This window comes from Capsicum annuum, chromosome 5, assembly GCF_002878395.1.
Source record: "Capsicum annuum cultivar UCD-10X-F1 chromosome 5, UCD10Xv1.1, whole genome shotgun sequence".
In the NCBI taxonomy this organism is placed as follows: domain Eukaryota; kingdom Viridiplantae; phylum Streptophyta; class Magnoliopsida; order Solanales; family Solanaceae; genus Capsicum; species Capsicum annuum.
In genome coordinates, this window is record NC_061115.1 from 216,283,830 (window position 1) to 216,299,233 (window position 15,404).

Here is a 15,404-nt window from a genome sequence, read left to right on the forward strand (position 1 = left end):
ATAAGCATGCTACTAGATGGTAACATTTGGAGGGTTTCTTATGGGGGTGTTACAACAACGGTTCGATTTCTAGTTCGAAAATTTGGGATGTTACAAATCCTCTTCTTACTAAAATCCTTGATCAACTTGACTTCTTCAAGACTTCTTGTTTGACTCAGCTTCTGATGTGATCAATGTTATCTATGCTTGTCTTGAACGCAGAATCATATCATCCAAACTCCTATACCAGCTAGACTATTTCACCTGAATGGACCAGCTTCTACAACACATTTCGTTCACATGTCTATCATCAAAACTCCTCATGCCTTAACAGCTCATTTATGTCATCGGTTAAAAGTTGACTCGTTTATGCCATCACTGTTACAAAATAGGTACATTCATGCCATCACTTGTTAACGATGGTTTTTCAAAAATAGCTTGCCACGTGTCGTATTACTAGAGGCCCACATCATTAATTAAAACAAAGAGAAAAGGCTCAAATATGCCATCGAACTATCAGAAATGGCTCATTTATACCATCCGTTAAAAGTTTGGCTCGTTTATGCGATTGGCGTTACAAAACAGGTTCATACATGACAGTGCTTGTTAATGGTAGTTTTTCTAAAGTAGCTTTGCCATGTGTTATCTTACTAGAGTTCCATGTCATATTTAATTAAAAAAAATTAGTAAGAACTGATTTATTTTCTCTTACATTTTGTTCATACTAGTCAGTGCCTTGAATCTGTGAGGAAGATCACCCGTCATGGCATTGAATGAAAAATCCAAGAAGCATAAACATTAATCGACCAAAATGTATGCAACAGAGAATGATTAACTAGTCATTTTGAGGTTTGTAAGGCTTGGCAAAAGAATGTTGTAGGACTCACTTGTTTTTTTACAATTACTGGAGCTTGTCCTAAGAACATCTCGAAATATATTCAGTTGTTTAGTTAACTTAATTGGGACAATCACATAATTTTAATTAGTGATGTGAACCTCTAGTAATTTTAATTGGTCTGTGTAATTTTTGGGCCTCTTCGTGGTTTAGCCTCGCGCATAACAGTCTGGCTAGCCTCTGGGTTATCCGTGTTCACAACATGTCCGTTGGATCCTTCACCGGTCATCCCACCTCAATGTTCTAGACTCGTATTTGTAATCTTTAGGAATTCAATTACTAACACTTGAAATCATTGTCTCCGCTCATGTTCATGAATTTCACTAGTCTTTTTTGCACATATTACTAATATATATATAGCGATTTCAGTTCAAGGAACATAACAGAAGTTTTGTACACAAGGAAAGAGGTGCAACCAATGAATTTATATTATGTATAAAGAAAATTACACAAAGTATACATGTCAAAAATACTTTTTGTACGTATACATTACCTTTTTGCTACACGTATCTAGCATACTGGCCTCAGCGCTGCCCACACGTACATAATGAAAGAGGTGCAACCGATGGAATAGACATTAACAGCGAGACAATGTGCTAAAGTAGCATACATACCAGTTGCAAATGCAATTACAACTGCTGACATTGCCACGAGAAGCGACCTAGCGCCAACTTTACTGAGATACCACAAATAACCCAAATCCTTATAGGACATTGGACGAGGATCCATATGGTTCAGCTTGGGTGAACGTCCTCCCAACTGAGCAATGGAAATAAAGAAATCGTTAAATAAGCTGGCCGCGATTCTATCCTTGTCTGCCGTCTACTCTGTGCAAGACACTGCTACATCAAAAGGAGTCTTGTTTTCCTTGTTATATGACATCTTCTTTGCTCAGGGATGATATTTTAATTCCAATGGAACATAGCCCCAAAAATCAGAGGAAGCAAGCAAATGGAGAGGAGTGTTGCCATCGTTGTCTGGATCCTCGATAAGCTTATCCCACTTTCTGGACTTCAGTAACTGACCACATTTGTTTGACTGCAGAATATGGCTTCGTGAATAGCATTTAGGCCATTTCTGTCGAGCATTTCCCAGCAATGAGGTCAGTGATTTAATAGCTCATGTAAAACGTCTATCTTACCTGCACTGGCTTCAATGTGAATTTCTGTTGTCCAGTCGTTTTCACTGCCTGCTGGAAGGTAGGGTAAGGATCTTTTCCACACCAGCATATCGGAAACTACTACTTTCAATCAAAAAAGAGAAGCAAAGTGCAGCGAATTCCAACCCCCCACGTCAGGTTCCTCACACAACTATCTATTCCATTGCATTAGCAATCTTGCGCAATCTGGATGCATGTGTCAAAGTTACTAGTAAACTAGAATAATAGCTTGTTTTGTCAAAGCTTTCAAAATCTACTTATTTTGAAAACTCCAACAACAAACCCAGTGTATTCCCACATAGTGGGGTCTGAGGAGGGTAAAATGTACGCAGTCCATACCACTACCGCCAAAGTAGTAGAGAGGTTGTTTCCGATAGACCCCCGGCTCAAGACAAAGGACAGTAAACAAAGTTGTAATAAAACATGAAACAAGATGGAATAATAGAAATAAGACACCCAAAAAGTAATACCGTACACTAACAAACTCTCCTAACATGCAGCTCCAACCTATGGACAGTGTGTTTGGTTAAATGCAACATTAGAGCAGAAAATAGTCTTTGGTCATGGCTCTATAAGTACTTAGAGAGACAAACACCACAACTCTCTAAAATAAGCACTTCTGACTCCCCAAAAAACTTGATCAAATCGACTGTGTTTAGACTTTAGAGAGGTCCCATGAAACAAGTGATGTGAATGTTAATTTTATATTGCATGCATTTGACTGGAATTTGTTACAAAGATCCTACCGAGATTATGTGAAATAATTACTCTGAATGTATGTAGACAATAATGTTATGGGAAAATCAAAGTGTAGCTAGATGTTGATACAGAGACACCAACAATATACCAAGTGTACTCTCACTAAGTGGGTCAGGAGTAGAGTGTACACAGACCTTACCACTATTTCAGAGGCAGAGAGACTGTTTTTGATAGACTCTCAGCTCAAAACAGTCCAAAACAGAACAATAGTATACAATAGTCGAAGTACAAGAAACAATAGATAGTAACAAGAATCGAAAAGAGATGTTAATACAGTGAGAGTAACGGCAAGAAAATATGTACATACCTGTGTGTTCCTGAATTACTTTTGCATGCAGAGGTGTTCGATTTAATGGACCTGCAGAAGAAGTTGGTTGCTTGCATGAGTCCAAGATTTCACTCAAAGCTTCACGAAGACCAGACTCAGCTGCCAGATACAGTGGTATCTCCCAAGCCTTGTTGGATGGACATTCGAATTCAGGATCTTCTTTCACCAAGATTCTGGCTACATCTTGATGTCGGCTTCGCGCGGCCATGTGCAGCGCTGTATCTCCATTCTCAGCTGTCATCCTCATGAGCGTCTCGTTATAATACTCCTCCATACTAAGTAGCGAATGGACTACGCTTCGATGTGACCTTCATTAGCTGCTACGTGATGCGCAGTTTCATTCTTCTTGTTCCGATGGCATAACAACGCCGGACTAATCTTAACGACTTCTTCCACGAAATGTGAGTGGCCATAATGGGCTGCCACGTGTAAGATTGTGTTGCCTGTTGGAGTGACACAAGGTTGGATATTCATCCCTTTTCAGATATTCAGCAAGTGAAAAATCACCATTACTGATATTTCAGATACAAGGTTGGATCCATTTTTGTTTCTTTTATTTGGTTTGCGGATTTATCCAAAATCTCCGATATTATAATCTTGTGAGTTCTTTGCTTTATCTAGATGAAACATTATTTAGAAATATTCTGAATACACAGATCTTCGCCTTTGATCAAAAGAAAGGTATTTATTGTTTGCTTTGATCATAAGAAAGGAATTAATAAAGAAAAACAACATGAATAAAGACAGTTTTTTACTGTTTAATATCTTCTTATGACTCTTTTTTCCAACACAAACAAGGCTATGTAATTGAAAATGATAGAACAAGAAAAATATTTTCACACGGTTCAAATAAATTTGGAAAATCAAGTTTTTTATCGTATTACAAATTCAATGCTTCATAATGCAGACTCTTGCAGAAATGCAGGATAAGGCAACGTACAGCAACCTACAATGCTTTACACTGCAATCTTTTCTTTTGGTGAAATGACATTCACTTTGGTGCTTAAGAAGCAACCTATGATAATATTCTCTTGTTTTTCTCTTTTTCTTTTTTTGGTTCCTTTCTTAACTTGTAAATTCGAGTATGTCACAGCTTCCTATAGATAATAGCACCATAATTATTTTGTTAAGTTTTGCTCATTTGAGTTGGCTACAAGATTTTCTTTGTTCTGTAGTCATGTTTTGTTCATTTCTTAAGTAATCGACTACTCTACTTGGTTGTTTTTATGAAAAAAGAATCATAAGATGAAGTGAATCTTAAGAAATCCAAGTATTATTTTTTATGTTCATGATATTCTTTCAGTTTTGACATGAAAGCGAAAATACAGAAACATCAAAATCCCTTTCTTGTGATCAAGGCAAGCACCAGATCCCTTTCTTCTTTGAAATTCATAAAGAATCTAATTAGTTTTTCCTATATAATAATGTTTCATCAGAGAAAGCAAAGGACTCACAGGATTCTCATTGGGAGATCTTGGATAAAACTCCAAATCAAAAGGAATGGATCCGACCCTGTATAATGCTGCGATGAGAGGCAATATCGGAGATGCCAATTTTCTAATTGGTGATCATTTGAAAAGGGATGAAGAAAAAGGCTACCAAGTCACTCCAAAGGGAAACACGGTCCTCCATGTCGCAGCCCTCTATGGCCACTCCCATTTTGCGGCAAAAGTCCTTAAGATTACTCCGGCAATGTTATGCTGTCAAAACAAGAAAAATGAAACCGCTCTTCACATAGCAGCTAACGAGTGGCACACTGAAGTAGTACGTGTGCTACTTGCATGTGTCAAAGATCATAATACTAAGGAGAAACTCACGAGGATGACGGATGCTAGTGGAGATACAGCCCTGCACAAGGTCATGCGGAGCCAACATCTAGATGTGGTTAAGCTCTTGGTGAAAGAAGATCCTGAATTTGAATTTCCGCCTAACCATGTGCAGGAGACACCACTCTATCTGGCGGATGAATCTGGTTTTCATGATGCTTTGATTATCATCTTGAAATCCTTCAAGAAACCAACTTACGCTGCACATCGATCAAATAGAACGCCTCTGCATGCAGCAGTAATTCAGAAACATAAAGGTACATAATTTTTGTTTTGCAGTATCAATATCTAACCTCAGTTGACTTTCCCATAATTAACATCGTCCACCTAAATTTGGATTATCATGTCGATAGTCTCAATAGGATCCTCTCATTAGCCGCATCAACTTATAATCAACTTAAATAGCATTCAGATCACTTGTAATAAGTCAAGTTGAGATCCGCTCTAAAAAACATTTATCTGCAATTTCTGTTGATGGTTTCTTAATGTCTGTTGTGCAACTATATTTGCAAAAAGATCTAACCCCTTATTTATGCATTTATCATGTTGACACATCCAGATTTTATTAGATCACTCTGGCAAGCCTTTATGTGAGGAACCTGACTTATGGGGTTGGAATTCATTGCACTATGCTGTCAAATTAGGATTGGAAGACGTAGTTTCTGATATGCTGGGGTGGAAAATATCCTTAGTGTACCTTCCAGTAGGCAGTGAAAATGACTGGACGACAGCAATTCACATTGCAGCCAGTGAAGGTGATGTAAACATGATCATTGAGCTATTAAATCACTGCCCTGATTGTCGCGATATGCTTAACAGAAACAATCAAAACGCTCTACATGTTTCTGTATTGAACAATCAAGACAAGGTAGTCTGCTTCTTATTAGACTCTGATAAGTGTGACAGCCTTGTTGATGAGCCAGATAGTCATGGCAACACTCCTCTTCATCTGCTTGCTGCCTCTGGTAACCATGTGCCTAAACTAATAAATAATCCTAGAGCAAAGAAGATGTCATTTAACAAACAAAACCAGACTCCACTTGATATAGCATTGTCATACAAAGAGACAACAAAGAAGGTAATCAGTTGCACATTTGTTTTTCAAATATCGATTGCTACCGACTCAATATAAACTGCACTATTGATGAAAATAGGAGAAATTGATGGAGGATTTTTGTAGCATTGGACGACTTGGAAAACGTGACTTTGAGGTAAAGCGGAAGTACGAGTACATGCATAATCCAAATGATGAAATGGAAACAGGAGTCAAAATGCAACTGAGGGAAGATGATAAAGATAAAGCTAAAAAGGCAGATCAAACAAAAGTCAAAAGTATTATGAAAGTAGCTCAAATCCATATTGTTGTGGCCACTTTGAGAATGACAGTCACTTTCACCGCTGGTATCACATTGTCTGGAGGTTTTGAGAGCGACTCCGATGGCGATCAAGGGATGGAAATTCTAATAAGGAAAACAACATTTCGTGCATTTATTGTTTCCGATGCCATTGCCTTCACATGCTCAGCTATTGCCATATTCATCTACTTCCTCATGGCAGATGAAAGTAGACCACCACATTTGGAAATTGTAAATAAACTTTATGATCTCGTAGGTATTTTTCAGTGCTTGCCAATGTTTGCAGTTGTAATTGCATTTGCAACGGGTATGCTTGCTACCTTATCACATTCCCTTGGTCTTGCCGTTACTGTCTGTTTAATAGGTTGCTACTCTATTTTATTGTACTTCTTGGCTTTTATCTATATTATTAGATATAGAGATGAGAGTAAGATGATGAATATAAGCGAGCGACAAGAATGCTAGCTACTACTTTTACTTATTGCTTGCAAATGTATAATTCAACTACGTATTTCAGTTTTTACCCAATACCTTGAATTACATATGACAAATTTGATTTTTAGTCCATTACATATTATTTTAGCTAACATCCTTATCACGTGATATAACATCTATGTAAGATCATTTTCTTCTATTCAAATAATAAGTTTTTACAGGAGATCTTTATTTCGTCACCGGCAATGCTATAGACCCGATATACATTCACTAAATAATTCATAGTACAACAACAACAATATAGCTAGTGAAATTCCACAAGTGGAGTATGGGAAGGATAGAGTATACACAAATCTTACCTCTACATTTGGAGGCAGAGAAAGGTTTCTGAATTTTGGTAGACCTTCAGAGGCTAGCTGTAATGCCCCGAATCTGGTACCCAGAATGCTACATGGTGCCCATGACCCCGAAGGACCACAAGCTAACCCATGACGGATATCTGTACTTATACACTGCATGATATACATATATAAATGCGGAAATAAAGGTTGATAGGCCATAAGGTTCAATACTGTAATAAAACTGATAAAAACATGACATCTGGGTTGGGTATGGGACCTCATCTGACAGTGTTTATCCACCTCATCAACCTTCATCTGACAGTGTTGATGTCTCAACCTATGCTGGCTACATAGTTATGGAACGCAAGGATTGCTTTTAGGAATCACACCCTCATCTGAAAGTGTGTGTTTCCATCCTTGGATTCGCTCGGTACTGAACATGGATTTACTGAACTGAACTGTACTGATTTAACTGAGTTCTGTTGACTAATGGAATAGTACTGAGATTACTGAATTACTAATCTTTCCTGAGTCACATGACTGACTGAGTTCTATGGATCAGGTCTTGACTAAGGGTATCGTAAAAACATGGCACTAGCTCTAGGCACACAACTATATTTTTTGGGTACAAGTACCCCTAGGACTCGATAGAAGGAAACTGACAAGACTTGACATTCTTGAATACATGACCCATATCAACTATTCATAATAAAATGAGTTGGGGATTTCATGAAGTACATAGTGCACACAATCTTGTATATAGCTTGGAATGCACATAATCATGTCATAATTTCATCATTCTAATAGCATGGGTATTCCATCAAACAATTGCATTTCACAACAATATCATGGAAGTTATTTAAACATAAGGAGAAAAAAAACCATACATTCATAGCTTGGGTCACAATTTAGCTATATTGCCTAGTTTCTAGTCCTTTAAGAATTTTATCAAACACCTTGCATGCACAAACTAGGGCATAGGTATGATCATCAATTAAATACAATATGATTCCACAATTTAACTGCATTGCATGGAATTCAATCCTATACTAACATGGTTTCATGAAAACAAGATAAAGATTCAATCATGGACATCGTACAACCCTAACAACTTGAGCAAAATCAATTCACAAACATAAATATCATAGTATATAATTTATTAGAGGATTTTTGGAATTCATGGATGAAAGGAATTCATGGATGAACACTACGCATACCTTTGTTGTTGTTTTCACGAAGTTTGGCGGTTGAATTTCTTGAACTTGAATCCCCAATTGAATGCCTTAAGGTGTTCTTGAGAGGATTTTTGAGAATATGGGTGTATTTTGGTTTATAATAGGTTAAATCCCGTGTTTTTAATATATATATATATAGGGTGGGGAAAAAGTCCAATTTACCCTCAAATACGCTAAGCTGGAAGCTGGAAAAATTTGGCAACGTGTGGTGGAGCGTGTGTCGCATGCTCTATCGCATGCTAGGACCTGCGAGATGGAGCATGCATTGCATGCTAATCTTATGATGCTACTGTTTCGAAATCCAATCGTTCCCTAAACGGATTTCGAAAATTTCGAAACTCACCCGGAATGTACTATTGACTTGCCCCATTGCGACGCAACTTGAAAATCGAAAAACGGATGTCGGGAAGGTCGTCAAATAAATCCCCGAAGTTCAGAGGCTTAAAATGAGACTAAGTGTTGAACACCTAGCTAAAATATTTCTAAGTGTTGGCCCTTCTAAAGAGGTTTTAGGAGCTACAATAGCTGATTATAAATGTAAGATTTTGCGGGGTCTTACACCAGCGCAAGGAAAAACAATTCAAAGCAGTTCAAAAAGGAAATGTTAGAAGCCATGGAAAAATACTTTTCCACTTAAGTATAATGATTTTGCCTGTTGCAGGGTTCAAACTGTTGGGAATAAACCCCGCCACGATAATAATATTGAGGTAATAACAAGAAATATTTATGACAACAGTAATACGGTTAATCAACAAGAACAATAAGAGCGATAATGACACCAAGATTTTTACGTAGAAATCCAATGAAGGAAAAACCAACGGGCCAAGAGGAGCAACTGATATCTCTATAGTAAGGAATTTTACACCGTAGTCACAAGTACAATACTCAAAGTGATTACTACACACTAAAAATAAATCTCTCTCTTGATTTTTCTACCTCACTAAAATATCGCGCTCACACTCTCTATTTCATCCATGACCTCACTAAATGAAGAAGATTCAAAGTGTTCATAGTGAACACACTAAATAACCAACTACCATATCTATCTTACCAATTTGCAGCCAACTTTCTTTGAAAAAAATTTTGCCCATGGTAAGTTTTCAAGACTTCATTTATGGGGCTGGACCCTACAAAAACATCTCATGTACGCCTAATTCACAAGTCCGGTCTTACCACTAGATCGAAACCCTGGTATGACACTGTTGCATGGGTTTTTGACATACGCGTTTTCAATGTGACATGGATATAGTTTCAATGATGGATAAGGCGGTTAAGCTACTTTCATCTGTCTAATTTCTAATTGTTTTGTAAGAGTCGAGAATGTAAATGGAAAACATCCCATGTGAAAGACTCACGACCTGGTGGTTAGCTTAATAATGAAGAAATTTGACAATATGCTGCCTCTTTACTAAGAACATAATGGAGATAAGTCATCATAAATTATAAATGTGTGAATTTGATTATCGTGATGTTTGGGACTGCAAATCGTGGAGGAGCGAAATGATTCTCATTTTCGAGATTTAAGGTTGTTCCTTTCATATTGTTAGTGGCTCATTTAGTGTCTACTTAAGGCTATGTGAAGTGCAGTCTAATTGTTCTTGTTCTCATGGAATAACAATGCTGGACTAATCTTAAGGACTTCTGCCACGAAATGGGAGCAGCCAAAATGGGGGACCACGTGTAAGATTGTGTTTCCCGTTGGAGTGACTTGGTACGCATTTTCTTCATCCCTTTTCAGATATTCAGCAAGTACAAAATCACCATTACTGATATTGCCTTTGATCAAAATAAAGGTACTTATTGTTTGCTTTGATCAAAAGAAAGGAATTTGTAAAGAATGTTTAAACATGAATAAAATCATCTTTTTACTATTAAGATCTTCTTGTCGTGACTCCTTTTTCCAACAGAAACAAGACTAACTAATTGAAAATGATAGAAGGGCAGCCCGGTGCAATAGACCCTTGTGGTCTAGCTCTCTTCCCTCAACCCTACGCATAGCTTTCTGTGACCTTGGAGAAACTGCTAATGTTGTTGTCATGTGACCAGGAGGTCACGGGTTCAAGCCTTGGAAACATCATCTGGCAGAACTGCAAGGTAAGGTTGCGTACAATAGATCCATGTGATCTGTCCCTCTTCCCCGGATCCTACGCATAGCTACGATGCTTTACACTGCAATCTTTTCTTTTGGAGAAATGACATTCATTTTGGTGCTTAAGAAGCAACCTATGATGATATTCTCTTGTTTTTCTCTTTTTTCTTTTTTTGGTTTCTTTCTTAACTTGTAAAGTCAAGTATTTTGCAGCTGCCTATAGGTAATATCGCCATTATTATTTCTTTAAGTTTTTCTCATTTGAGTTGGTGACAAGATTTTCTTTGTTCTGTCGTCATGTTTTGTTTGTTTCTTAAGTAATCGACTACTCTGCTTGTTTTTTTTTATGAGAAAAGAATCACAAGATGAAGTGAATCTTACGAGATCCAAGTATTACTTTTGTCTTGGGAGGTTTAATAAGTTCTCAAAACTGTTCATATTCATTATATTATTTCAGTTTTTGACATGAAAGCAAAAATATGAAAACATCAAAATCCCTTTCCTGTGATCAAGGAAAGCACCAGATCCCTTTCTTCTTTGAGATTCATTAAGAATCTAATTAGTTTTTCCTATATAATAATGTTTCACTCAGATAAAGCAAAGGACACACAGGATTATCAAAAGGAATGGATCCAATCTTGTTCAGTGCTGCGATGAGAGGAAATATCAGAGATGTCTATTATCATTTGATAAGGGATGAAGAATATGGATACCAAGTCACTCCAAAGGGTAACACGGTCCTTCATGTCGCAGCCCTCTACGGCCACTCCCATTTCGCGGCAGAAGTCCTTAAGATTTCTCCGGCAATGTTATGCTGTCAAAACAAGAAAAATGAAACCGCTCTTCACATAGCAGCTAACGAAGGGCATACTGAAGTTGTCCATGTGCTACTTGCATGTGTCGAAGATCATAATACTAGTGATAAACTCACAAGGATAACAGATGCGAGTGGAGATACAGCCCTGCACAAGGCCGTGCGGAGCCAACATCTAAATGTGGTTAAGCTCTTAGTGAAAGAAGATTCTGAATTCGAATTTCCACCTAATCATGCACAAGAGACGCCACTGTATCTGGCGGCTGAATCTGGTTTTCATGATGCTCTGATTAACATCTTGGAATCCTGCAATAATCCAACTTATGCTGCAGGTCCATCTAATAGAACGCCGCTGCATGCAGCAGTAATTCAGGAACATAAAGGTACAAAATTTTTATTATTTTCAGTATCAATATCTAACCTCAGTTGATTTTCCCATAATTAACATCGCCTACATAAGTTTGGATTAATCATTTCGATAGTCTCAACAGGATCCTCTATTAGCCGCATCAACTTATAATCCAATGGACTAATTTTCTTCCTAGTTAATCTCGGACAACTATCCCAATACCTCTTCTCCTCTCCAAAAGACTATTTCGCCAAGGTGTAGAGAATGATGTGAACAAAGAAATTTTGGCCTGCTCCCGTGACTTTCTAAACTAGCCAACCAAAATCAATCGTCATGTGGTTATATAATGTCCAACAGTTTTTGTCCCACCTGAATAGATATTCTGCCGTAAGAAAAAATAGGAGGGAAAAGAAGAAGACTTAGCGGAGGGGTGGGTTGAGCCATGTCATTTCAGTATCTCTGTGCAACTTTATATTCTTTGACTAAAAATTTTTTCTAAACAGCCTCTCTACTTCTTCGAAGGTAGTGGTATGGGCTGCGTATATTTTACCCTCCCAAACCCCACTATGTGGGAATACACTCGGTATGTTGCATTTGTGGATTTTCTAACAGCGAGACAGGTGACAGCACTTGTCTTTTCCAATGAACTGGTTTTTTCAGCATCCTAAATTTGATATCCATTTTACTGGTAATGGAAGTTGTTTCACTCGTGGAAGAGGAGAAGAGGGGATTGTTGATTGTGAGATAGCTAATTTTTCCATTAGATTCAAATGGTACTCGAGAAACTGGACGAAATTAAAGGCTCTCTAAAGAGGAGCTGCATCTGATATCTTTACCATTTAAAATGGTAGAAATGCGTGAAATAAAATTATGTATCATTCGGATTATAGCTATGTGACTGCTCTAAAAAATATTTATCTGCAATTTTTGTTGATGATTTCGTAATGTCTGTTGTGGAACTATATTTGCAAGAATATCTAACCCATTATTTATGCATTTATCGTGTTGACACATCCAGATTGCATTAGATCACTTTGGCAATGGAATAAGCCTTTATGCGAGGAACCTGACTTATGGGGTTGGAATTCACTGCACTATGCTGTCAAATTAGGACTGAAAGACGTAGTTTCTGATATGCTGGGGTGGAAAAAATCCTTAGTGTACCTTCCGGCAGGCAGTGAAAATGACTGGACGACAGCAATTCACATTGCAGCTTGTGAAGGTGACGTAAACATGATAAAGAAGCTATTAAATCACTGTCCTGATTGTTGCGATACGCTTAACAGAAACAATCAAAATGCTCTTCATATTGCCGTATTGAAAAATCAAGACAAGGTAGTCCGCATCTTATTAGGCTCTGATAAGTGCGACAGCCTTGTTGATGAGCCAGATAGTAACGGCAACACTCCTCTCCATTTGCTTGCTGCCTCTGGTAACCATGTGCCTGAATTAATAAACCATCCTAGGGCAAAGAAGATGTCATTTAACAAAGAAAACCAGACTCCACTTGATATAGCATTGTCATGCAAGGTGACAACAAAGAAGGTAAGCAGCCGCATATTTGTTTTTCAAATACTGGTTGTGCTTGAGTATATGATGGTGAAATATTGATATACTAGTTCAAGGATGATATCAAGCAAAAGAACGATTTGTGGGAACGATATGTGGTGTTGAAACATCAAGTGAAACTTTAATTCTATTTCTTGCTCTACCTTCGCCTGAATTAATTTTACATGATATCATTGTCTCCTAAACTATGAACAGATTAGTTCTCAGTTAAACAAGTTCCTGTGTTAAATTTTTCGACAGACTCAATATAAACTGTACTATTGATGAAAATAGGAGAAATTGATGGAGGATTTGTCTAGCACTGGCCGATTTGGAAAACGTGACTTTGAGGTAAAGCGGAAGTACGAGTACATTCCCAATCCGAATGGTGAAACGGGAACAGGAGTCAAAATGCAACTGAATGATGAAATGGGAACAAGAGTCAAAATGAGATCGAGGGAAGATGATCACGATAAAGCTAAAAAGGCAGATCAAACAGTAATCGAAAATACTATGAAGGTAGCTCAAATCCATATTGTTGTGGCCACTTTGATTATGACAGTCACTTTTGCCGCTGGTATCACATTGCCAGGGGGTTTTGAGAGCGACCCTGATAGCCATAATCAAGGGATGGCGATTCTGATAAGGAAAACAGCATTTCGTGCATTTGTTGTTTCCGATGCCATTGCCTTCACATGCTCAGCTATTGCCATATTCATCTACTTCTCCATGGCAGATGTAAGTAATGTACCTCACAGTAAAAATATTGTAAAGAAGCTTTATTATCTCGCAATTATTTTTCAGTGCTTGTCAATGTTAGCAGTTGTAATTGCATTCGCAACTGGTATGTTCTCTACTTTATCACATTCACTCGGTCTTGCTGTTACTGTCTGTTTCATAGGTTGCCTCACTATTTTACTGTGCTTCTGGGTTTTTATTTATATAATTAGGAAATTGTTAGAGAGACAATGAATGCTAGTTACTAGTATTTATTGCTTACAAATATATAATTCAACTACATATTTCAGTTTTTACCCAATGCCTTGAATTACATATGAAAGATAAGGTTTTTTAGTCCATTACATGTTATTTTCTTCTATTCAAATTATAAGTTGTCGCTGGAGGTCATTTATCACAATTCTATAGACCCAATGTACCTTCACTAAATAACATCTATGCAAGATCATTTTCTTCTATTCAAATTATAAGTTGTCGCAAGAGATCATTTTTTATAATGCTATATACCCAATGTACCTTCACTAAATAATCCATGGTACAGCAACAACAATATACGCAGTTAAAACTCCGCAAGTGGAGTTTGGGGAGGATAGAGAATATAGAGCTATTACCCCTACATTGGAAGGCAGAGAGAATTTTCATAGACCTTCAGCGCAAGGAAAAATAATTCAAAGCAGTTAAGAAAAGAACGTTAGAAGAGGAGAAGCCATGGAAAAATACTATCGAGTGAATGACAAGAAAAGAAAGGCAGTCCCGGTGCACTAAAGTTCCCCCTATGCGCAGGGTTCGAGAAATGGCTCCACCACAAGGTTGTATTATACGTAGCCTTACCTTGCATTTCTGCGAGACAAAATGCCTTTCTTGGGGTCGAAGGCAAAAAATGGTACTACTTATTTTTCTATTTTGGAGATTCATCAAGAAGAATACTATAGTTGCCACAACTAAATGCATTTGAGCTGTCTTCATAATGTTTTCGACTAATTTTTCATCTCGACTAGCTCTGTCATCATGATCATTATCCCTCGACTCTGCATGTGGTTCCACCACTATCATCCTTCTTGTCACAAACATCATGAGCAGGACTGCTTGAAAGAAACAATTACCATCTTAATTCAAAGATGCTAATCTAGGAGCATCCAAAGGTGTCGTCTAGTGGTCAATGAAGTTCGTTGTGCACTATGAAATCTCGGATTCAATTTTCACAAGAATCTAACGCTAGGGTGATTTCTTCCAATCTGTTCTAGCATTGGTGGACAAACCAGTTGTTGATGGCCCAGTTAAAAAAGTTAAACAAATTCCTTGCTTCCAATTAAAGCAAAGAACAAATTAAATACCTTATTTTTTCTCTTTTATCAAAGATAAATGTTTGTGGGTGTCCAGAATATTTCTAAAAAAGAAAAAGGGCAACCCGGTGCACTAAGCTTCCGCAATGTGCAGGGTCCGGGGAAGGGCCCGATTACATTGATCTATTTTACGCAACCTCAACTTACATTTTTGCAAGGGGTTGTTTCTAAGGCTTGAACCCGTTACCTCTGCTCACATGGCTACAACTTT

General features: G+C 37.6%; 3 protein-coding genes across 5 annotated transcripts; 2 read left to right on the plus strand and 1 right to left on the minus strand.

Moving 5' to 3' along the window:
* Positions 1-1,073: 1,073 nt before the first annotated feature.
* Positions 1,074-3,742, minus strand: LOC107871310 (ankyrin repeat-containing protein ITN1-like). Of its 3 annotated transcripts, none has more exons than XM_047412762.1 (2): positions 3,100-3,742; positions 1,074-1,951 (listed from the first exon to the last, which is right to left on the minus strand). In XM_047412762.1, exons 1-2 carry the CDS (start codon positions 3,392-3,394, stop codon positions 1,941-1,943), a joined length of 306 nt encoding a protein of 101 aa, XP_047268718.1. In that variant the 5' UTR covers positions 3,395-3,742; the 3' UTR covers positions 1,074-1,940. The 3 variants fall into 3 exon arrangements, with proteins under 3 accessions (XP_047268718.1, XP_016573689.1, XP_016573688.1); XM_016718203.2 differs by having other exon boundaries at positions 1,075-2,219; XM_016718202.2 differs by having other exon boundaries at positions 1,076-2,063.
* A 488-nt stretch (positions 3,743-4,230) lies between these two features.
* On the plus strand, positions 4,231-6,868 carry LOC124898789 (ankyrin repeat-containing protein ITN1-like). Its single transcript, XM_047412763.1, has 3 exons — positions 4,231-5,203; positions 5,506-6,024; positions 6,101-6,868. Exons 2-3 carry the CDS (start codon positions 5,614-5,616, stop codon positions 6,764-6,766), a joined length of 1,077 nt encoding a protein of 358 aa, XP_047268719.1. The 5' UTR covers positions 4,231-5,203; positions 5,506-5,613; the 3' UTR covers positions 6,767-6,868.
* Positions 6,869-10,276: 3,408 nt separating this feature from the next.
* On the plus strand, positions 10,277-14,122 carry LOC107872161 (ankyrin repeat-containing protein At5g02620-like). The gene is made up of 4 exons (XM_016718943.2): positions 10,277-10,406; positions 10,994-11,598; positions 12,583-13,109; positions 13,407-14,122. The coding sequence occupies exons 2-4, from the start codon at positions 11,028-11,030 to the stop codon at positions 14,082-14,084; spliced, it is 1,776 nt and encodes a 591-aa protein (XP_016574429.1). The 5' UTR covers positions 10,277-10,406; positions 10,994-11,027; the 3' UTR covers positions 14,085-14,122.
* The last annotated feature ends 1,282 nt before the right edge of the window (positions 14,123-15,404 follow it).